General features: G+C 45.2%; 1 protein-coding gene across 3 annotated transcripts in view; it reads right to left on the bottom strand.

Annotated features, from left to right (window-relative positions):
• The window catches only part of INTS5 (integrator complex subunit 5), a 28016-nt gene extending 5945 nt beyond the window's left edge, over positions 1-22071 (bottom strand). Inside the window, exons 1-3 of one of the 3 annotated variants that reach the window (XR_011302134.1) lie at positions 21942-22071; positions 17432-20433; positions 2197-2502 (exon numbers count right to left, since the gene is read on the bottom strand). Coding sequence is in view for 1 of the 3 variants with exons in the window: in XM_069645183.1 (XP_069501284.1) it covers positions 17628-20433; positions 20910-20992 (2889 nt within the window). In the remaining 2 variants the exon portion in view is untranslated. Of the gene's footprint in view, positions 1-2196; positions 2503-16556; positions 20434-20909; positions 21921-21941 lie in introns of those variants that run through there. The other 2 variants (XR_011302135.1, XM_069645183.1) reach the window with 2 other exon arrangements.
• Between the last annotated feature and the right edge of the window lie 674 nt (positions 22072-22745).

The following is a 22745-nucleotide window of genomic DNA, read 5'->3' as shown; positions in this document are numbered from 1 at the left end:
TTGGAGGGGGAACACTCATTTTCGAAAAACAAATCCCTGGTTAGGGGGCCAGTCACCAGATAACAGTTAGAAAAGTCATGCATAGGCTCGGCATGATAGCATCATGAATCATTATTGTGCCACATGCCAAGCTAAACATGCGTCCAGTATGTACGAGAGTGGTGCACAAAACAGTGGACTAAGGCAGAGCGGAATTGGGATGATCTAGTGGAAGTTTCACACACCCTGGCGTTGGCCTTAAAATGATGGACAAGAGAAAGCATGTTAAAAAGGAACACCATTTGTCAACCAGCACACTCACCGCAAGATTGACAAAGATGGACTATTGTGGTAGGCTGCTGGTAGGAGCATCCAAGAATGATATTGGAAGTCTGCAGACACTCCAAAAGACCATGGTCAGAACCATTGTAGGCCTGAAAAGAAAAGGATCATGTCACAGAGGCTAGACTGGGACTGCACTGGCTCCCCGTCGCTTCCAGGATCCAGTTCAGATTACTCACTATTACCCATAAATGCCTTAGGGGAGTGGGCCCGTGCTATTAACTGAAATACTTCAAAGAAAAACACTAGAACACTGAGGTCGCACTCTCTTAATCATCTACAAATCCCGAAATGTAACCTTACTCAGGTTACTAATAGTGCTTTTTTTTAATGGCAGCTCACAAGGCATGGAATGACATCCCTCCAAGCCTCAGATAGACTGACTTGAAAAAAGGAAACCAGACTTTGCTGTTCAAATAACAAATTTTCCACTACTGATTCTCTGCCTGTCCCACATGACCTTTGTCGGTTTTGTATTGCGCCCTCATACCTCAGAGTTTTTACAGTGCGCTATATAAATATAACAAAGTAAAGTGAAAGATCATAATGGACGCTTCACTAACAGGGTGGGTAGCCCATTGCCTACACCTCACAGAGCAGGGTACCTGTTCTCACCCACTGGAAAAACAGCGCATAAATATTCAGCACCAATAGCAGCGTACATAGCACATCTGCTTAGATTCACATGCGCCCGCAAACCACCAAACACTAGGTGTTGAAGGGATCACAAACAACATGTTACATAACAGTCATCTTCTTCATCACATTCACAGTTCCACTCTAGCTTCATGAATCCTCAGGTCAGAATAAATAGAACAATCTGATGACCTCGATGAGTGAAAATCATGGGTATTGTACACGTCCCAGTAGGGATAGTATTACGGGAACGCCCCATCGACTTCCTATTTTCTACTTCGAAAAGAAAAAATGTAATACTCTGCACCAACCACCCACCAGATGTTGGCCTATGCAAAGCATGTGAATCCAAGCAGATACAACTATCGGAAAGAGGATTACTGGAAGGAAACGTTGGCTATATATAACAAATTATTAAGACATTTTGAAGGGTGGATATCACAAGTTCAGCAGATCATTTTTTATTATTGCAATGTGCATACGTTCACCACAAGGACTAAGCATGTGGCCCAAACCTCCCAAATTGGACAAGCTCATTTGAAGTTATACATCCTGAAAGTGTGTTTTGGAGGATCTGTGAAAAACACAGTGGGAACATTGTTTTTCTACTTGGCTGTCTTAAAACTTCACCAATTATGACATTTATGTTTGGATCAAGCAGGATGCCAAATTTGATAAACTTTCATGGACGAGGTCAAAAACTAGATGAAGAGATTCAATTTTCCTTTGGAAAGTGTCATGTAACCTTAACTAGAAAGACATGCCTGTGGCACACACATTACATATTTATTTCTATTGAAAAAAAACTTTAGTTGAAGAGGACAGTTCACTGCAACATTCAGCATTTGTTTGAAAGCTACGACAAAGAGAATTTTTTATTCTGACAAGTAGTTTCCCATGATACAAGTCTGTAATATCATCAGTGTGCTCGTTTCAAGCAATGTCGTCCATGTAATAAATAATGTAATCTGTGTGCTCAAGGGCTGTGCAACAGGGTGCCCAATGTTAAGGTCTCATCACTTACTATACCAGACATAGCTTCCTATACTAGCAAAATTTCAAGGGACATCACTGGGATTTTTCCCCATTAGAAGTCCATGGTGCATGGCCCATTGGCAATGGATATTGGCCACTTTGAGATAACAAGGAACCGGGGACAAGAATGTGTGCGATAATTCAGATTTTTCATACATACGTTATGGAAAGTCATAATTCAATTAAAGACACAGAGGCGAAGGATTATGCTTTACTCACAACTTTACTGTTCTTGCAACATCATTAATAAAATAACAATAACTCAGAAAATGTATAAAACTACAAGTCCCAGAGTTTAAAGTCTTTCTGTAGTTCTTCTGTTATTGGACTTAAAAACCATGTGGCTTTAATAACCAACCAATCACCACACTCTATAGTGCATCCCTATATATCCAGTCCACCACGTTGTCTCCTTCTCCATCTTTGTCTGGTTTCTTGCAAACTGTAGCGCTTTAACTGGTCCATTAGAAGGACCTCATGATCCTATTGCTTTATTCTCCACCACAGAACCTGAAACACAAACCATATTTCAGACTACTGTCCCAAGGGTGGGCAATCGACATGAATAAAAACATTCCATATCACTTTTTAACAACATATCAGGTTTTATATTGCCATCATCACAGAAGACATCAGATTCACATCTATGCCATCGATTACTGGGTGGGATAATCCTTCAACTGTCTTTAATGGAATTATGACTTTATGTAACATAGGTATGGAAAATCTGAATTCTATGTCAAGACACGGGGGCTCGTATTATTCTTGTTCAAAGCTTACTTACCACCAAGGTTGCCACTTTTTCTACTGGCTTAAAATAAAATGTTTTAAACATCAATTCTTTCTACCAGTCTGCTGCCTTCATGATGTCTTCTAGTCTGGCCCCTGCCTGAAAAGCCTTCGAGGCCATTGCTCCTCTCACTGAGTTAGCCCGATAGGAATCTGCATCTACTCCAGCCTGTGTCATAACCCATCTAATCCATTTAGCTAGCGTGGCTGATGTTACCGCTCCAAAAGATTTCCTTATGGCTATGAATAACCGATTCCCCCCCAGGGGCTGGGGGGTGGGGGTTCCCCTTTCCCTAGTCATGGACTCATATGCTGTAATGCATCTCACTGGACATAATTTGGGTTGATCTGTGAATGCTTGATAGGATATTGAGCTCAACCAAGTGTTGGTCCATTTCACTATATCAAATGCTATTCCCTGAGGGGATAGTGTCTTCCTACTGGTCTCTAATGCTCTGACTTCTGATACCCTCTTACACGACAACAAACATAAGAGCATAGCTAACTTGACTGATAACGCCTTCCTTGTCAGTTTGTCATTATTTGCCCATGATAAATACATTCTCAGGACTTTATCTACGTCACATACTTGATCATATTTATGACTTGGAGGTCTAATTATTCTAACTCTTTTCAAAAATCTGCAAATTAGAGGGTGTTCACCCACTGTTATCCCTTCTATTCTCGGGTATCCCGCAGAGATAGCTGAGCGGGCTGTGTTGATCGTCTTATAAGCTTTGCCCTAGGCTGCTAGCTGTACCAGATAATTAGGTACGTGAACTACATCTGTTCTAGTGGGATGCATGTCCCTTTCCACACACCCAATTGTGCCAGCTTGACCAGGCTGTTCTGTATGCCTTCTTGGTCCCAGGTGCCCAGGCTTCATCAATCTGTTCTGCCTCTTCCGATAATCCTGGCCTAGTCCAGGATCACCTTAAATTGCCCACGCAATGTAGTTGAGACTGCCTGTCCTCACTAGAGGGTGACCCCCCCAGGGGGTCCCTCACTATGAGGTCTGACCTCAGTTATATTATTGGATTGTCTTAAGTCATCTCTAGCAGGTCCGGGAACCATGCTTGACCTCTCCAATCTGGCGTAATCAGTACCATGGTGACCCGCTGTCTCCTCACCTGCGCTAGAGTCCTCGCAATCATCGCAAAAGGAGGAAAAGCGTATTCTTTGCTCGGACCCCACTGCTGCAGTAATGCGTCTATCGCTTCCGCCTCCGGGTCAGTTCTCCAACTGAAAAAACAAGCAATTTGCTTGTTCAGCCTCGATGCAAAGAGGTCTGTTCTGCATGGACAACATCTCTCCACCAGTGTCTGGAATACTCTGTCGTCCAGCTTCCAATCGCTGGCGTCCCGGAGGAATCTGGAATTCCAGTCTGCTATCTCGTTCCGACGACATGGTAAATATTCCACCATCACTGATATCTCCCTCTGCAGGCACATCTGCCAAAATTCTATCGCTAGCACCGCTAACATTCTCGACCCCGTGCCTCCTAGACAGTTTATATAATGGACTGCCGACACGTTGTCCATCTTGAGGAGTACGCAGCATCGCACGCTCTCTTGTGTCCAATATTTCACCGCAAAAGATCCTGCTAGAAGTTCTAGGCAATTTATGTGAAAATGTAATTCTTCTCCTGACCATCTGCCCCCTGTCAACAGATCCCCACATCTGGCTCCCCATCCCCACTTGCTGGCATCAGACTATCGCTCAGACTATCGCTATGAGCCTCATTTTGCCCTTCCATTCCAGGCATCCATGTGTTGTAACCACCATTCCAGTTCCTCCTTCGCTTCTATAGAGAGGGGTATCCTTTGTTCATAGGATGCGCCTCTCCTGAGGTGTTGCATTTTCAGTCTCTGAAGGGGTCTGTAATGCAGAGGGCCCTGGATATCACCTGAATTGATGATGCCAGACGCCCCACTATCCTTGCTAGCGCTCTCAGTGATATTGTCTCTGACGTTAATCTGGTCCGTATCTCTTTCTTAATATGGTTCACTTTGTTCAGAGGGAGGTTTAAACTTTCCTGAACTGTGTCTAGTCTGAAGCCCAGAAATTCCAAGTTCTGCTCTGCCTGTAGGCTTGATTTCTCCTAGTTTATAAAGAAACCTAGCAGTTGCAAAAGATCTAGAGTGACTTCTATTTGCTCCTTGATCAGCCTGTTGTCCTGGCATATTATGCAAATGTCGTCCAGGTAAATGATCAGTCTGATCCCTCTTTCTCTGAGGAAAGTCACCATCGGTTTCATCACCTTCGTGAAACACCATGGGGCCGATGTAAGCCCAAAGGGTAGGCAGGTGAACTCCCAAATCTGTCCCTGCCCCTCAGAAACTTTCTTTGTTCTTCTGCCATAGGTATGGCCAGGTAAGCATCCTTGAGATCTATCTATTGCCGAGACTGCTGCCTCTGATGTGGCCAGCTCAGTGAACTTGGGATCAATCTTGACCAAGATTGACCTCCTCCTTTCCACCATAATCGCACTGTTGGCATTGCCTAATAAGCATATTGCTCTTTGGGCCCAACGGGGTAGTATAGTTGGATCTATCGCTTCATTTTTTACTTTTGCTTCTTCTGCCATCTCCATAATTTTCATAAGGGGTCCAATTACATGTCTAGTCCTTTTTTTAATATCTTTTACATACCTCCTCATGAATGTGACCATGCGGTCATCAATATCCGGGGTCTCCGCAATGCCTTCCGGCAGGTGTGGTCTTGGGCACTCTGCTCTCAATTTGTTTCTGCCTTCTTTTGCCAGTTGTGTTCTCAGTCTTTTCGTTATATATGCCGCTATCTTGGTCAGCGGTTCCCATCCTGAGGTACGTAGGTGTATCAAGGCATCCGGGTAAAATTTGTCCCCGGCCTCCTCCTCCTTGTCTTCCATTTTCTTTTTCTTGGAAGCCCTTTTATCTTCCTCCTCTTCCAAGGATATAACTTCGACTTCTTCCTCTGAGGACTTGCTCCCCCAATCATCTTTATCATACACCTCTGAGCTGTCAGAAGCGCCATTTGCGCTCTATCTTTACGGCTTGTAGCCTTTCTCTTGCCCTTGCCTTTCAGTGGTGAGCCCGGGGGGAGGGGGTTTGGCCTTTTCAGCCTTGCAGGCTTAATTCCCCTTTTTTCCATTCCTGGACCACCTGTCCCTCTCCGCTCTTCCATCCCTCTTGAGAACATTATCCAGTCCTCCATGATTTCCAGCTGTTGGGAGCACTGATCATACTGTAACCCAGGGCCTGGTGTAATATCTCTCCCATGCCGGGTTGCAATCTTTTCTGGCTCACTGGAGCTCTACCCTCTTCACTTGAACTGGACATGCTGAGCTTGTTTGTGGACCGTAATTGCACTGTTACAAATAATCACAGGTATCTTGGGCCTGCACCCGTCTTTTGTATATTTTAGGGCAGATTAGTTTCTTATTTAGCGCTCTGTAGGCTGGTCTATATCATAAGCCTCTTAATGGCTGTTATGCTGTTTTTGGTCACTAGGTGGCGCGGGTACAAAGTTAATATGCACTTCTCCTTCACACGCTTCTTATTGTGTTGGCCTGGCAACCTTGAATGCTCTGATGCGTTCAATCTTGCAAGAAGTGATCCCCTCGTAAACCAAATGTTGGGGAGATAAGAAATATCACTGTTTGACAAAATGTCGGGCTTTCCGTGTTGCGGGCAATCCCTACGACATCACAGAAGTAGTAAATGAGGAGCACCGGAACCTTAATAAGTCACTGTCATGCGCCTCGCACTTCCGTGACTGCAATGCCCCGTGTGTTCAAAGTGGTCACTGGAATTGTTCGTCGCGCCCACATTCTATAATTAAACTATAAACCTAATCCCTTGCGGATATGCTCCGCCACCTTTCCTGAACGCTATGCGTTATCCCTCACTCGCTTAGTCATGACCATAAACATAATCCTTCACAATCAGTCAAGAAAGTAATGTCAGGTACTTAACTGGCTGCCTGAGCAGCAAAGAAAGGGTAGGAGACAACATGGTGGATATATAGGTATGGACTATAGAGTGCGGTGATTGGTTATTAAAGTCACATGTTTTTTAAGTCCAATAGACAGAACCACAAAAAGACTTTAAACTGTGGGACTTGCAGTTTTATACATTTTCTGAGCTAGTGTTATTGTGTTAATGATGCTGCTCGAACAGAAAAGTTGTGAGTAAAGCATAATACGAGCCTCTGAGTCTTGACATAGAATTGGTGTTTTTGCATACATTTTGAAAAGGGCTTTTTGGAACCCACCCCTTTGTGCTTGCAAGATTTGACCACCAAATTGTACCAGGAGCATTTACTGTGAAGTTGAGAATGCAAAATGAACACACCGCTCACGCAAAGGAATATCTAAATCCAGGGACACACTTCTATAAGCAAACCATATTCTATCAAAAACATCACAATTTTCACGAAAAAGGCTAAAATGAATAAAAAATAAATACTATGCATAGCTTTCCCATTGCTAATGATTCTGCCTCCCCACATGCACCCTGAAGTCCACATCCATTTCACACTCTTCTAATATGTTCAAAACATTTGTAATCTCTCACTCGCATAAGAATACTCCCGAGAACGCTTCAGAGGCAAAAAAGGCCAGATTTCCTCATCTGAAAAGCCTCACTTGCTGCGATGCAAGATGGGAGATGTATAAAAGATTTTAGTGCCAGGGGCGCCCCGTTCTCCACCAAATGTTTACAAATAATGACTGGCCGTATTTGCACACAATCCACCAAAAGGCACATCTGTGCCAAATCTGAAGCAAATCCGTCCAGCAGTTCCGAATATGTGCCTGCTCAATGAATGCACATTTCCCCTATAGAAAAACCAATGCAAAAAGTAAAACGCCACTTTTTGGTTTATAGCTTTTAAAATGTAGCACCCATTTACACCAAATCTTCAAAATATTGGGGACCCCAGTCAGAAAACAACTTTGGAAAAGGTCATACAGTTAGAGAAAAACAGGTCAAAACCTATTAATAGTAGGTTTTTCGCAAAACCATGGATTTTAGGTTTCAACTCAACAATATTGCAACGCCTGTTGCCCTATAATCTGCATACACCTAATCATACATACATAATATACCTGCTTGTGATGACATAACTTTGCATCTTAAATAGGTTAAGAGATACTGTAGGCTTTAACAGCTGACCCAGCCTACAAGAAAGACTGTCTCTGGTATAGCCACTAAGAATGACCTACCAAAGGCTTATGCTTAGCAAACAGTCCAAGAGGAATTAATTTCTCCTCCTAAAAATAACCCAGTCAGCCATGTATCCCTACCTGCGTACATACAAAGTGGTCACATGCAACTTCCTGACTCGTATTAGCTATCTTTGGCCATGAATACCCCATGCCCTCCCTCTGTAAACATATGCAAATATATGCCCCCCCCCCTGGAAATATATAACTAGCCCTAATAAAATTAAGTCTAAAAATAGAAAAGCAAATGTTTTAAAAAAACAAACGTTTTTACACAATCATTGATACACTTTTCCTGGCTATTTAGAAATACAAACTTGGTGCACTGACATACTCATGTTCACCATCAAACTCGAAAACTGGAAAAATATGGCACAAAACAAAACACATGTCACATCTGAAAATGCAGTCAAATTCAGGGATGTGCTAGGAAATCAGGAATCCCACCTATAACAAAAACCTCATACACAGTATCATGATGACGGGCTCATTCGTTTTCAGGCCAAACATCCTCAACTAGAAACCCTAGATACTTTACTGCTGAAGATTACTAAACTAGTCAAGAATAATTGACTGCTACAATTAAGCCAATGATGAACACTTACTCAAGGGCCAAACAATCAGGCTCTACATATAGCCAAACCAACACCCAAGGGTAATTCAAGGGGCCACACCTCCTAATTTTAAAACCAACATTTCCAAACAATAGAGACCCTGCCACATTTAGATCTGGAAGAAAAACAGCTGCTCCCTTATCTCCCAATCCAACTACTGGCATAGCATCCACCCTACAAATACGATGAATTGTAGGGCTATCATAAACGCCTATAGTATCCTTCAATACACTAAGAAGTTAATCGAAGGAGCCAGTAGATCTGGTCCCTCAGATGGTCTGGCTGTAGGTTTGATCTGCTCCAGTACATCCCAGCAGTAGTCTGCTGAAACGTCCAAATTATCAGTATAACTAGGACCCCTAACTGACACTTTGGATGAGAGGTGGGGAGGCCATGGGGCTTGTTGCCCCCACCCACTAAGCGATACCGGGCTTGGGGTCAGAACAGAGCAGGGAGGATCCCCTAGCTTACCTCGCCCCACTCCAATAGTGGGACAGCGATAAGTCACCTGGATCCTAATGGTATGCCCATTCCGTTAACAGTTAATCCTAACCTGTGGCCACTTAATATGATACATCCTATGCGAACTACAATGGCTTCCACTCCAAGACAGGATTCTGTTGAAGACTGCATGTATCATCTACAAAGCAGTCACGAGTAGCACACCAGCATACCTGGTGGATAAGCTCCACATATGTGGTGGCACACGCTCCTCGCGCAGAAAATAGATAAATCTGCTTGAATCACAACTCGCCTTGCATACAGTCCTACCCTTGTCATGCACCCATCCTCTGCAACTAGATCCCGGTGTGGGCTTGGAATGCCGCCATAATTCACCAATTTCGCAAATCTCTCAAAACATGGCTCTTTCAACAACACTTGACCAAGGTCTACTTCCAATGGATGCACTTACCTCACAGTACTGCGCTACGGTTAATAGATGCCAGCCCAAATGCCGGCTACCCACACTCTGTACAGTACTTTAAACAATCAAATAAAAAATTATAAACCCTGAAATGTTTATGTAGGGCAAGAATCAGTGTCAAAAGAAGTGCGAGATACCATCACCCAGGAAGCGTTCTGACCTTAGCTTTAGAGTCTGCAATAGCAGACAACAGCGAAAGAATTGAATTAAAGTTAAGTCAGCAAATACAGTAGTCTCAGACAATGATTTACATGTGTGTAAGAACATGGGTCCCTCTAACCGGGGGGGGCCCGCCTGAGCAGTGCTAGCAGAAGCAGGACATGGGGGCTTGAGATTATAGCAGCTGGTTCTAAAGATCCTGGGCATCTGGAACAGCAAACTGGCATCTAGCCTTAAAGGGGGTACAGTAAACCTCAAGGAAGGATGAGGACAGTAAAGCACAGGGAAGCAGCAAACCCATTTGAATACAACAATACAAAACGGAGATTCATGAGACAGCCCAGCAGAGGTAGCATAACCATCTGGATCTGTGATTGGAGACGACCGCGAAGCAGAGTGGAAGGGTGTGAGGAGCTGGAAGAAGCCAAAGAGAGAAAGAGAAATATATGAGAGAAAAAGCCAAAGAGGAGGAGGGAAGAGGATAGAAGCGGGGGAGAATGAACAGGAGAAAAGCTGAAAAAGAGAGCAGACCAGAAAAATGCCAGTAGAAAGGGGGAGACTGATCAGGTGGAGAACAACTGGAGAAGGGAGATGGACATTGGGAAGAGAAGGCCAGCAGAAAGTCTAGAAAAGGAGAAGGCTACAACCAAGAATAGGAGGAGGTGGCAAAACACAGAACGTGAGGAACAACATCACGAGGAAAGGGAACAGAGAAGGGGGAGATCTCAGAGGGTTAGCAAGTAACCAAGGAAATGATGAAAGACTAAATGCTGATCAGGAGAAGATACAGAAGGGGGCTTAGGAGATGGATAAGGGAGAGGATTGGAGGTGTAAGGTAGACAAGGCGGTGGGTAGTTGGGAAACAGCTAGTTTCCCCAAGTAGGAAGATTCAACCCCTGTCCTTAGACCAACCAAGCGGCCATGGCTGTGATGAAAACTCCAGGACCTTGCCTGGAAGCTCTCTGCGCATCCTGTCTTGGCTGCATAGGCCTATGGTGCAAGCGCAGAGGCCCAGAGACAGCAGGAGGAAGGTTTTTTTTTCGGGGAACGAGGAAAGAAGCAGACTGCATCCAAGACCACTCAAACCCTCTAGATTGAGTGAATAATACTTTCAGGAAGGAATCCCTATTAAGAGACTGTGTTGCAACAGGAGAATTTTTACTTTGTGACAAGATTATTGACTTTACTGTGAACGTTTCGCTTTATTGAAAATCATGGAGAGGCCTACTGTGTTTACTCTTTAGTTAAATTCAAACGAGGAAGAAAAAGATTGAGATCCAGAACTTACAAACCAGGCGAATCCTCAAATAAGGTTATGAGAGCACCCTAGACGGTTGAAGGAAGGGGTTGGGTCACTTTTCTATTTTTGGTAAAATGATTGCAAATAAATACTGTGTGAATCGAGAATGGGGGCCTGTGTTGTTGCTTCTGCTTGGCACAGAGTAATAATAACTTCCTGTGTCATCAGCAGGGGCGAGGGGCTCTTACACTGCATGTTGTGGGTTGGAAGGGTGGAGGTGTTCATTATTGGTTTATTTGGAGTGTCGGTTTATGTAAAATCCAAGAGTGCGACTCAGAATATGCACATTCCAATGGCACTTTCACAATTAAATTATATTGGGTTTCATGGCGGTTTACGGTAGCTCCCAGGATTAGGGCGTGGTGGGGTAAATCAGGTGATCCGTCGCCAGCTCTCATTAATCTCCTGGAATATTCAGGGAATACGTAAAGGTCCAGGGGGCTCTTTTGCTGGTACTGCCATTCCAGGTAGGGGAAGTTGGGCTCACCAGAAAAAAAGGTGTGTAAGAGTACTCTGCACATTATGCAAGGTGGGTAAAACGTTATCATTGCGGCCCCAAAACAGTAGGCTCCGACCATTGTCTCACCGACTAGCAAATGACACAAGTATGCAGGGACCAATTGGAATGTTTCTGAGACGGCTAGTGTGAACATTCTTGCATTCGCTTTCTTACATGCACGCCGAGTTAGATCAAGTTCTCACCTCTTTTTCAATCCTTGGTGCAGAGTCCAGTTAGTCTAAGCTTCCATTAATATTTTCAGATCTTACTCCAGTTAACCAAACTTTCACTTTGTAGTGCTTCCACCTTAAGCACCTACACTGGGGCTTAAAGCCCCCGCCATTGACAGAAAGTGGTCTCAGATAGTCAACTTTTACAAACTCATTGTGGCGTCCACACCACTGGACGCCAGCTTCTGGGAGGTCTTCATTAGGGGTTTGTGTATGAGGGCCAGAGTGAGATGATGTAACTGATAAGCATTTAACTCATCTCCACTAAGCAGGCATTAAGACTTAGAGAACGAAGATGCCAGGACAGGCTGAACTTCACTTGCAAGTGCCCTGGTCAATACAGAAAGATTGTGATGCAATAGCTATCCAAAGGCTCAAAGCCCTCTTGTCCCCACTGCACCCATTCAAGGGTGCTGCACATGGTTGCAGACAAGATTTATGAGATGTATGTTGCCCATTACAAATATACATGAACAGTTTTCTGACATACTGTAGAGAATATAACTGACTATTTAGAGGATATGGCACTCAAACCCCTGAATGAAGAGTCACTAGAGGTGATACATGTCCCAATCGCTAGAGGAGATCCTCAAGACAACAGACACTCTTCCCAACCTCTGGGCTCAGTTTAGAATTCTATAAGGAAATCACCACTTTGCTTCCCATCCATCTGTTAAAGGTGGTTCCTAAAGACCCTGGTCCCTGATTAATGTGGACATGACATTTTTTGCTAAAATACTTGCTGTTAGGTTGAATTAATATGCCTCAAGCCTGGTCCATTGACAAGGCAGGGCTCATACCACATAGATCGATTGCCCTGGACTTGCTATTTACCGTATTCTTACAGATTGGTCCGTCGATACAGACTTCTGATAAGATACAGAAAAAGCTATTATCTTGGAAGCAAACGTTTACCACGATGGGATGCTTTGGATGCAGAGGATTCTTTCAAGAGTTTGACTGTTCCATGCTACTCCTATAAATAAGATTCAAAATGTGTGATGCACATCTATAGGGTTTCAGCTGTGGTGTGGTACCCTTAGCTGTGGAGCAGTTTACAGCCTAATTGTGAACGTGAAACATTCCAATATGGACCCAGGCATGAGACGGAGCTGGGGAAAGTAGACCAATCATTTTCTTATACACATTAAGAATCCAAAGCTTAGTCTTGCTTTAGTCACCAGAGGGATGGTTAAGGTTAAATGCCCTAACCATAAAATCAAATGCTCCAAATCACGTCAGTTTCCCATAAACGAAAACACAAGACCTCCCAACATTAGAGGCTACAGATGCATACAGGATTACAGGATTCATTCGTATTTCATGGGCATGCGGTGTACCGAAGTGTCACACGTGATTGAATTTCAGTCATCTTTCTTATCTTAAAGACCTTGACTTGAAAATTAAAAGATGTGTGAAAACGTCCGCTTGGCATTTGGAAGGATGTCCTTCGGAAACCATTTTCAGCAAGTTAAGATGGGTTACGATTCCCCTTGTGTAGAACCTACAAATTACTCGCATCCTCAGACGGTCTTTCTCCATGGATGGTATGTTTGAGCCGGAGCTAGGATTAGATTTGCTGGTGGCACAGCTGGAATGTAATGGTGAATGGTAGTCTCAATTTCCAAATGTATCATTGAGAAAGCTTGTATTGAAGCATATTTGCTGCCTTCTTTGCTCTCTTCATGAGAAGAGTGGATGAGAAAATATGACCTGATGAAATGTAGTCTTAGCTTAGGCAAGGCTGCACAAACAACATTGGGTCTCGTTCCCCGGTAACCAGGTTCTCACTATGGAGTATTAAGGATCACTCCCCCACATGCAATTGATCCATATTTTACATTATAAAGCCTTCTGAGCAAAATGGAGTTGTTATTTGCTCAATCCCCAACAGTCTTATCTCAAATATATAATGAAGCAGCTTTCACATAAGACTCCAAATTCTTATATTGCATGACATGTGCAAACACCACCTAAACAACAGTGTAGGCGGATAAATGGGAAAGGGACTCACTGACGCTGAATGGGGGCGAATGTGCAGTTTCTCCCACGAGGTGTACTTCTATTCTATAAATAAGCTTATCGAAAATTAAACTTCCAAATAAAGTCTCTTCCCAGTCAGAGTAGCTTCTTTAAACATGGAACCCCAACCAGAATGTCAAGATGTAAGGCTGCATATACTCCCCCCCCCTCCCCCAATGATATGTAAATGCCCAGATGTCCAGGAGTTCTGGAAGTCAGTCCTTGCTATACCAGGGCATATCACAGGTGTCTTGTTTGTGTGGGACCCAATTGGATATCTGCAGGGTGGAATTCATGGTATCCCCTAAGATATGTGCAAATTGATCTCAATATCATTCTTACTTGCTTAAAGATGTAGCCTTCGTTCTTGGAAGGAAGGAGCCAGGATGACTATCAAAACAGGTCCAAGATTGAACTTGGTGCAATGAATGTGCAGAGTGCTAGTTATTACAGCTGTTAGCAACAGCTGACTCCGGGCTATATGTAACTTGTCTGGCTTGTGTTCGTCAGGTCACAACTACGGTTGAACCTCTGCCCATTAATGCCTGGTTCGATCTACATATCCACTCAAATTAACTGTAAAATAAATATAAAAACACAAATACATCGACCGTGCTGGTCTCCTTTTTATCCAATTCATAGCGGGTGTAACTGCTTTCATCTATGTGTGCTCTTTGTGGTCTATACAATATGCTACCAGGACTTGTGTTGACCAAATGTGGTTTTGGTCATCGGTTTGGGTGCAGAGTAAAGGAGAAACAGTATGCTCTTTCAGAATATTGGGTACACTTTTCCCTGGTTTTAAAAGCAATTTGACCCGTTTCTCACTAGACCTCCGCCCTTCTACGGTATGCAGGTCTAATGGTCGCTATCAGTGTGCTTTGCAATGTAGGGAGAGGGTTATTAGAAAGGATACTAAATGTTATACTCCTAAAAGTGTGAACATATTGCCACCACCTCCGAAATAGTTCTCGGTTAAAGGCCACACGCAAGTGGATACTGAAGCCGTTGCAACTTGGAAGACATAGGTGACAAAGGTGGCAACATTGTAGACAAGGTTATGGAACTTCCTTGAAACAAGACTCCAAGTCTTAGCAGAGCAGTAATTTCTGCAACAGATCATTGAAACCAGACCACAGCAGATACTGGAAGAGCCTGTGGAGATTAGACACTGCTGTGCTACACAGGACATTCAGTCCTTAAAACCACCTTTCTGGGACGATCTGCAACTGCATTAGTAGGCAAAAGGACCAACTTAGAAAAGTGATGCATTGACTTGCAAATTTTGAGATCAACGTTGAAACCATCATTATAAAGGATGAAACGACTTAACTTTGATAGGTTGGTTCCACTACCTATCAAACTATACTACCTGCAGGGCTCTGCATTCACTTGCGCTTGTCTGAAACCATAAAACTTTAGATTGTATTGGCTAGATTTTTCACTTCAAGGTCACTGTAAATGCATTTCCAATTGATAAGTGTTAAAATTCTGCATCTTGTATTACAGAGTAATGTCCAACGTGTGGAAATATAAGAGTGAGGATGATGGGTAACCGCAGGGATAGTCTACATGGCTCCTGAAAAGGTAGAGCACAAATACTTCATAATTGCTCCAAACGTGAACTGATCACTTGGGTCAGCCTCAGGTCATGCTAACAAAGGTGTGGATGTGCAAAGACACAGATGCAGATCATTTTTATGATAATGGATATCCTAAGAGCCCACTTCCTACTATAGAATATACAGAACAAAGTGGGGGGGGGAGACATGTTCTCATAGTATAGAAAACATGTTACATAACTAAACCTCAGCTGCCCCAAAACAGGACTCGAGGGGCAAAAAAAAAAAAAACGGAATGCCATAAACTTGAAAGGAGAGAGTCGCCCCTCGGCACCAGCCAAATGAAAGGGCCTACAGGAAGGGCATATACGAGAGACTAACCACTAATGCTACAAAGCCCCGGCATTGACCTAATTCACCACCAGATATGGACAAGAGGATAGACACTATATTCAACAAGCTTTGCCTCTCTGCAGACTTCCAACAAAAGTGCAAATACATTTGGAATGGTAAATCGCAGAAACACATCCGCTGATCATTGGCAGAGAGCAGCCATCCAGATGGTAATAGTGAGAAAGCTCAGCCTGCACTAGAGTGAACAATCTTGGACTGGAAGTGTATAATACCCAGCCCGAGAACGTACAGTTGCCACCAAGCAGAGAAGCAGTGGAACCAGCAACTCACCCAACTCCCCCGATCGAGAACCCAAGAACATAGTAGTTCTGTGGTCCCTCAGATTTACATCAATTCATAAACAATACATTTCCCTCTGAACATTATCGCCCAGCTGCTCTCTGCACCCAGTGAGATAGACAGTGAAGTGATGGTGAGGTTATTTGCTGAAAGACCAGTACTTGACAGGTTATTGGGAGGCAATAAGCATGTGGTGCGATTTTCAAATAGCCCATCAAAATATCCACAGCCTGCAAATAACCACAAATACTTTTCTACCTACAAATAGCTCTCCCACAAAGACGTTACTGTCCGCACAAAACCTGACAATGTACAAATAACCCTTGCTGCCCCTACCCCCAACTGCTAACAAATGAAGATACTCCTAGTTTTAAAAAGGCATTCCAGAAACAGCTGCAGGAGATCTGATTTACAAGTCAATGACGGTTTAGAGCACGATTCTTTTTGTCAGTCTGTGAAGTGAAATTTGACATTAAAAAGAACGTTATATTTGAAGGCAATGTTTGTTGTGCCTTGCATGTTTCACAGTGCAATCTCAATTTCACAGCATTTTTTAAAAATTGGATACACAACGCACACAATCTTTATTCAGTAAAGAACGGGGAATAAACGAGCCAACTCCCCATCATAGCACGAGATGTGACACCCATAAGCTCCCAACCTCGGGATGCTCTAACACTGTAAGCTGCTCTGCCTTTCAAAAGGTTTCATAAAACACTGTCAACATATAAAACATGAAACGGTGACCTCTGACCCTAGGTTACGGTAGCTGAAGTCTATGCCCAAATTGTGGGCATATGCTGAGCTATCTCCAGTAATGTTCAAGTCTTGGCAATAAGGCACTTGTGCACACACTGTTGGGGGGGCAGGGGGGGACAATGAACCCAGTCCTCATACTCCAAGTTCATTCCTGAAAAGAGAATGTTTTCTGGTTAAGGCGCTCAACTCGCTTTACATTTGCCAAAGATATGGGACACTAAGACCTCACAGATACGGCAGAACTGCTATAGCCCATCTCCAACAGGGAGGCATCTTTGGAAATAAGAAGGGGGACAAGAACTCTCCACCAACAGCCATGTGTTGTGAATAGAAGAGGGTTATCTTAACAGTGTACTTGTACATAACATCTGGAGTAGGGGGTTATTGCACTTGAACACTCCCAGAGCACCTATTCATCCCCACATTAAATAAATCACAGGCTTTAATGAATGTGTAATGCGATAGGGTTACATCTGATCATAGATGGCTTATTTGCGCATATAATCTTCCACATATAACTCACATCAACAGCGCTACTCATAATAAAGAACTGATTCCACAGGGTAATGTAACGTCCCCCAAGACACTGTAGGAGTGTGGCATCTTGCAAAAACAGGCATGCAGGTTCCATAAAAAGTTCTGCTCCCTACACACAGAAGTAATGCAGAAGATCTCCTTCACCTGCCACAGAGCGAGTCAGAAGATCTTTAAGTGCTCTCCCATGCCTCTCGGTCAGCCACAACAGGACTTGTTTGTGAAAGGATGTGTCTCTGTATAGCAGGCACAGGTAAACACAGACCAACCTATCCTAGGATGGGTTTCTTCCTGAGGTGTGTTGTAAGATAAGATATTAAAACGTTGCATCTCCCAGCATTGGTTAGGTCTGAAAACTGCCTGACAGCAATCCCAGTTTCTCAATGTTTTTATGCAGTACACTGTGCAGTACACACACGTACCTACTAATTTCACCATCCCGGCCAAAGTCCCGAAAGAAAAGTCCTTTCTCGGCATGGAACGCAAACTTTTGGGGCAAAGGACTGTTGTCCTTCATGTACTCCCAGACACTGAGCAACAGCAGGTGTACTTCGAACGGGGTAAGGCGACTGAAAATCTCATGCATGTTGCTCAGCACCGGGGGTAGCAAAAAGCCTTCGCCCATGCAGGCCACAAGAGCACATGAGGCCTGCAGATGCCAGGGTGTACTAATGGTGTCATTGTGCCGGGAACCCTCCCAGTGGGCCATGAGGGTGGCCAGCAGTCCCCGCAACAAGACAGAGCAATAGCACAGTGCAGGCCGGCCCAAGGCAACAAAGTGCATGAGTTCGAAAAGCAGCGGGCTCTCCCGGAAGCGTTTGAAGATGTGGATGTCGCGTTCCACTGTGTTGCGGGTGTATTCCTCCAGGGGCCAGGCTAGCTCACTGTTTGTAACATCAGGGCACACATTCTCCACCAGCACCACAGCTACAGTCTTCGCAGCCTCAGGATTCACCACCACCATGTGAGGCTGCAGAGGGCCGAGATCTGCCTGGGATTTACCACCACTGCAGCACCGCATAAGAAGGCCCATGAAGTGCTGCACGTTCTGGACAACTTCCTCACATGTGAGGGCATTGTCAACATGGGGGGGTTTCAAACCACGCCCAATTATACCAGCATGAAAGACAGCCCAAATGCTCCCAGAGAAGTTGACAGCTGTGCCGAACCTTTGGTTGATATCGAGCAGTGAAGTCTTGTTGCTGTCCTCCAGCGAAGCCTCCTCTCCCACGAACGCTTCCATGCTGCCACCAAAGAGTCCAGTGTTACCATTGTGCAAGGCCCCTTCCACCAACTGTTGCAGAATGGCCTTCATGCTGGCTGACGAAATTCCGCTGAGGCGCAGGAGAAGCTTGCCGGTGTGCCCCACTGATGTGTCCTGCTTCTGGTGCAGTGCTGAGAAAAACTGGTGGACAGCGGCCCGCACAATGACCATTAAATGCGCAGGCAGAATGGCTTTTGGCATTGGGCAGACAGAGAGCAGCAACGAAGCTGCTTCAGAAACTTCATTGCTGCTGTGGAGGAGAAGCTGCCCGAAATCGTACAAGTAGGTGGAGACGACAAGGGCCACCTGGCTGCTCATGGCAGCCAAGTCTTCGTGCTCTTGCCGCTCTGACTGTATTATGAGTGCCAAGTTGTTGAAAAGCTGAATCATGTGCTGTTCCGAGATAGTACCAGCATGGATTTGACAGACACACATCTTGATGGTGGCAGGGAGGAGGTCGCTCATGGAGGACATAAGCACAGCATAAAGCTGTGCAGCTAGACTCAGCTCCTCTTGACTTTTGGCAAGTGTCAGCATGTAGAACAGGGCATCAGTAGCACAGCTAGGGCTCCAGTAGACAGACAGTAGCCCAAGCAATTGGTGCTGCCAAAGGAAGCGCTTGCGTTCCAGCCGCAGGGTCTCAACACACAGATCTCGGATGTGGCCCTTTAATTCATCCAGGAATGGCACAGGTCGTGGTGCCGGGTCCGCCAGGCTTGGTTGGCTGCGGTTGTACACCAATTTCTGCAAGTTGAGCAACAGCAGCTGAATGATGCGGTCGCATGCCTCCCGCACAGCATCGTTAACAGCCAGCCCTGGTGGGGTGATGACAGAGGCAGGCATCGCTGTGTTCACCAAGAACTGCAGAATGCGGTAGGCACCGCTAGCCATCTGACAGATGAGGTGGACAATGAGGCTCACCATGTTCTCCACATCTTCCCTGGGCAAGAGGGCAAAGTGCTGGTGCAGCTGGTTGAGGACAGAAGGCTTCAAGGAATCAACAAGTTCAGCCGAAATGGTGCTAAGCAGCATAGGGGACATGACTGCAAGTTGGAGCAGGAACGGGACTGTGGCCTTCTGGAGTTGGTCCCTTGCTGGGCCCAGGCTGTTGTGGAACATCTTCAGTAGCTCTTGCTTGATGCTTTCTGAATGTCGGGGTGCCAGGTGCCCCAGGATCCCGACCACAGATGCGATCTTCGGAATGCGTCTATCTGCTGCCGTTGGGAACAGCATATCCACAGTGGTAGCACCATGCGCGCAAAAGTCTTTCAATCCGCAGGAAAGTACACGGCTGATAATGGTATTTGGGAACGATGAACCAATGTGGGCAACAACCCAGTCGAAGTGCGGCGAGTGCTGAACTGAGGTGTCAAGCAGAGCGTCTACACAGGCATCCGGACAGCTGTTGATCATGGAGGACAGGCACTGAGTGTAGATGTCCATGAGCGTGCGCGTAGCCTTGCATGACATCCATAGCTGCAGGAGCTCATTCAGGCTACTGGCGTGAGGAACGCCATGGCGACCTGCATAAGAGCTGCTCAGCTTTCCCATCAGGTCGATGGACCAGGCGGACACAACTGGGGCCCAAGCCTTTGGGTTCATGCGCACAAAATCTGAAAGCACATTCTGCACTTCTTGGACCACATCATCGAGGTTTGGCATGGAATGCCGATGACCCATATCGCTCTCGAGCTCCACCAGGTAGTTGCCCACGTACTCATCGAAGACATTCCGCAAGTGCTCCAGCACAGCATTTCTGGCAGGTGGAAGGTTGCGCAGCAATACAATGGCACTCCGGGCATGTTCCTTGATGGTTAGCTTGGTTCCAAGCACTGGGTCCACGCCGCTGAGAAAAGCCTTGATCTCCTGGCCAAGCTCCTGAGGACTGTGGACAGAAAAGACAATGAATGAATGAATCATGGAAACTAAAGGGAATTCAACATCAGCCTCTCATTAGGTAAGGCACTGCTATGATTTGGAAGGAGATAAAAGACAGCACGTTGGTTAGTCCACTAATCTCCCGAGTCCCAGTCTTTCAACGAACACTTTGCTACCTCATAGGCGGCCTCTGACCAGGTACATTTTGTGAACTCTGGCTCACAAACAGGTCACTGCAGCACGGCCCTCTAAGGGTAGCCACCCTTCACTGCTAAAAGGCATCAAAATGTACAAAATGTGGCATGTCACATTACAACAGTGACGGAATGGCTTCCTTCTTTTACAAGGTCAATTAATTAACATGTTCTTTATAAGGGGAGGCATTCCAAGACAGTCATGACCGTTTAATAACAGACCATCATCCACAGTTAGGGATAAAGGGGGCAGCCTTAATATGGAGCAGCTCATCTTTGCCCGCCGTACCTGAGCGGTGGGCTGGCACTGTGGAGTGGTACCGTCGGCGGTTGTGGCTGTATGATTACAGAGGAATCACAAAGCGTGGACATCTCGAAGAAAGCAGAGGGCACAATTTGAGCACTGGGTCAGAAAGGACACCTTATGAGGTGGGACAGGAACCCTTATGAATTAGGTATACAGGGAAGGGCAAGGGGTATTCGTTTGGGTCGGATATATGAAACACTGCATATGGCGCTATATGACTCGTGATATAACCTGAAGTGAGCGGTCCGTAAAATGTGGGTTATATCGGCAATTAATGTATTTTACAGATGCAATTAAGGTGTGGTACATGGGGTGAAAGCAACACCCTTTGCAGAGAACATTTGAATGAGCACTCTATAGTGTGAGAATTGTGAACAAATGAGGGAACATAATGAGCAGGATGTAGGGGCGAGGGCATGCTGTAGCTTGAATTATAGGGAAGTGCTAGGGCTCAGTATGGTGTGGGACATTGGTGGAATCTATGGAGGTAGCACATGTTTGTGAGAGGGAAATGTACATTTGATACAGATACATGGCGAGTGATCTGTGCGTCAGGGCACAATTCAATGCGAATTAAAATGTCCAGTTTTGTGTGGAACTGAGTCAGTCTAATATAACGGGATCATAATGTTGGCGTGCAAGGAAGAGATCACGTCTCCATAACACGCCGTCAAATGAGGTGTCCGGCAATGCAACCAGTGTACGCCGGTTGCGCAAAGTGCACCCGATCAGAACACTATGGGACGCTGATGGGATTGTGGTCCTGAACAGTGGGTTTCACGACAGGAGGTGTTCGGGTGCTCCAAACAGGATTCGTAACATCCAAATCCCAGCTCTGTGCCCCCGCTCTGGTCTTCCCTGTCCGGTATTTCGCTCTGAGCCTGCTCTGACAAATGCACTATCTCTCAGCTGCATCCAGTGTTAAAAACCACAATCGACGCTGCTCCCGGATGCCCTACACTGACTTAGCCCATACAGCGTTACCTCTACAAAGTTCCGTAACGGAACACATACTTCCGTTGTTTAAAGGTTCCTTGGAACGGAGTGGCTGGGCAGGCGAGACTCATTGCAGTAGAAGGGGTCAGAGAAATCAAACGCTTCACTACACTAGGCATGGGCCTCGAACACTAAACCTCGGCACCTAACCCAGTCGTGCCAAAAAAAAAAACAGACACTCACTTTCTCCCGGAAGTTAAGCGGGCGGACATCATTCTGGTGGATCGGGCCATGAAGAGTGAAGAAGGACTTCAGAATTCTACCATTCAAAGAACTCTGGGCCGAAACTGTGACTACCGTCTCTATATAAAGACATGGGCAATGAAGTAGGACACATGAAGTAACGATTTGGATTAATATTTGTTTTTAGTAATGAAAATGTGTATTGCATTTTCAAATGAAAGTACAATAAGGATAATAATGAGAATAACACAAACGATCACAGAATTGTTATAACATACATGCCAACATTCTGTGACCAAAAATCTGTAGGAATCTTAAAGTTTCAAAAATAGTCAGCCGAGGAGGTAATGATAGGAATAGGGCGCGTCAGCAGCCCATTGTCATTGAATGACATAGCTCTCAACTCACGCTTTTGGCGGGTGTCACCCGCCTTGTAAAGAGTGGACTCACCCGCCAAGCCTCCTGCAGGCCCATTCATTTCAATGGGCCTCTCACCCGCCAAAAACAAAATCGGGTGTTTTCACCCGCTTTTGCGACTCAAATGGTTGAGAGCTATGGAATGAGCCCGCCGCCGCGGGTGCATTCAATGACAATGAGGCGCCTGCCACGCCTTCTGCCATCACGCCAGCTCGGGGGAGC

The sequence above is a fragment of the Ambystoma mexicanum genome, chromosome 2p (assembly GCF_040938575.1).
Source record: "Ambystoma mexicanum isolate Mex_15411 chromosome 2p, UKY_AmexF1_1, whole genome shotgun sequence".
In the NCBI taxonomy this organism is placed as follows: Eukaryota; Metazoa; Chordata; class Amphibia; order Caudata; family Ambystomatidae; genus Ambystoma; species Ambystoma mexicanum.
This window is presented reverse-complemented; position numbering and strand designations above follow the sequence as displayed.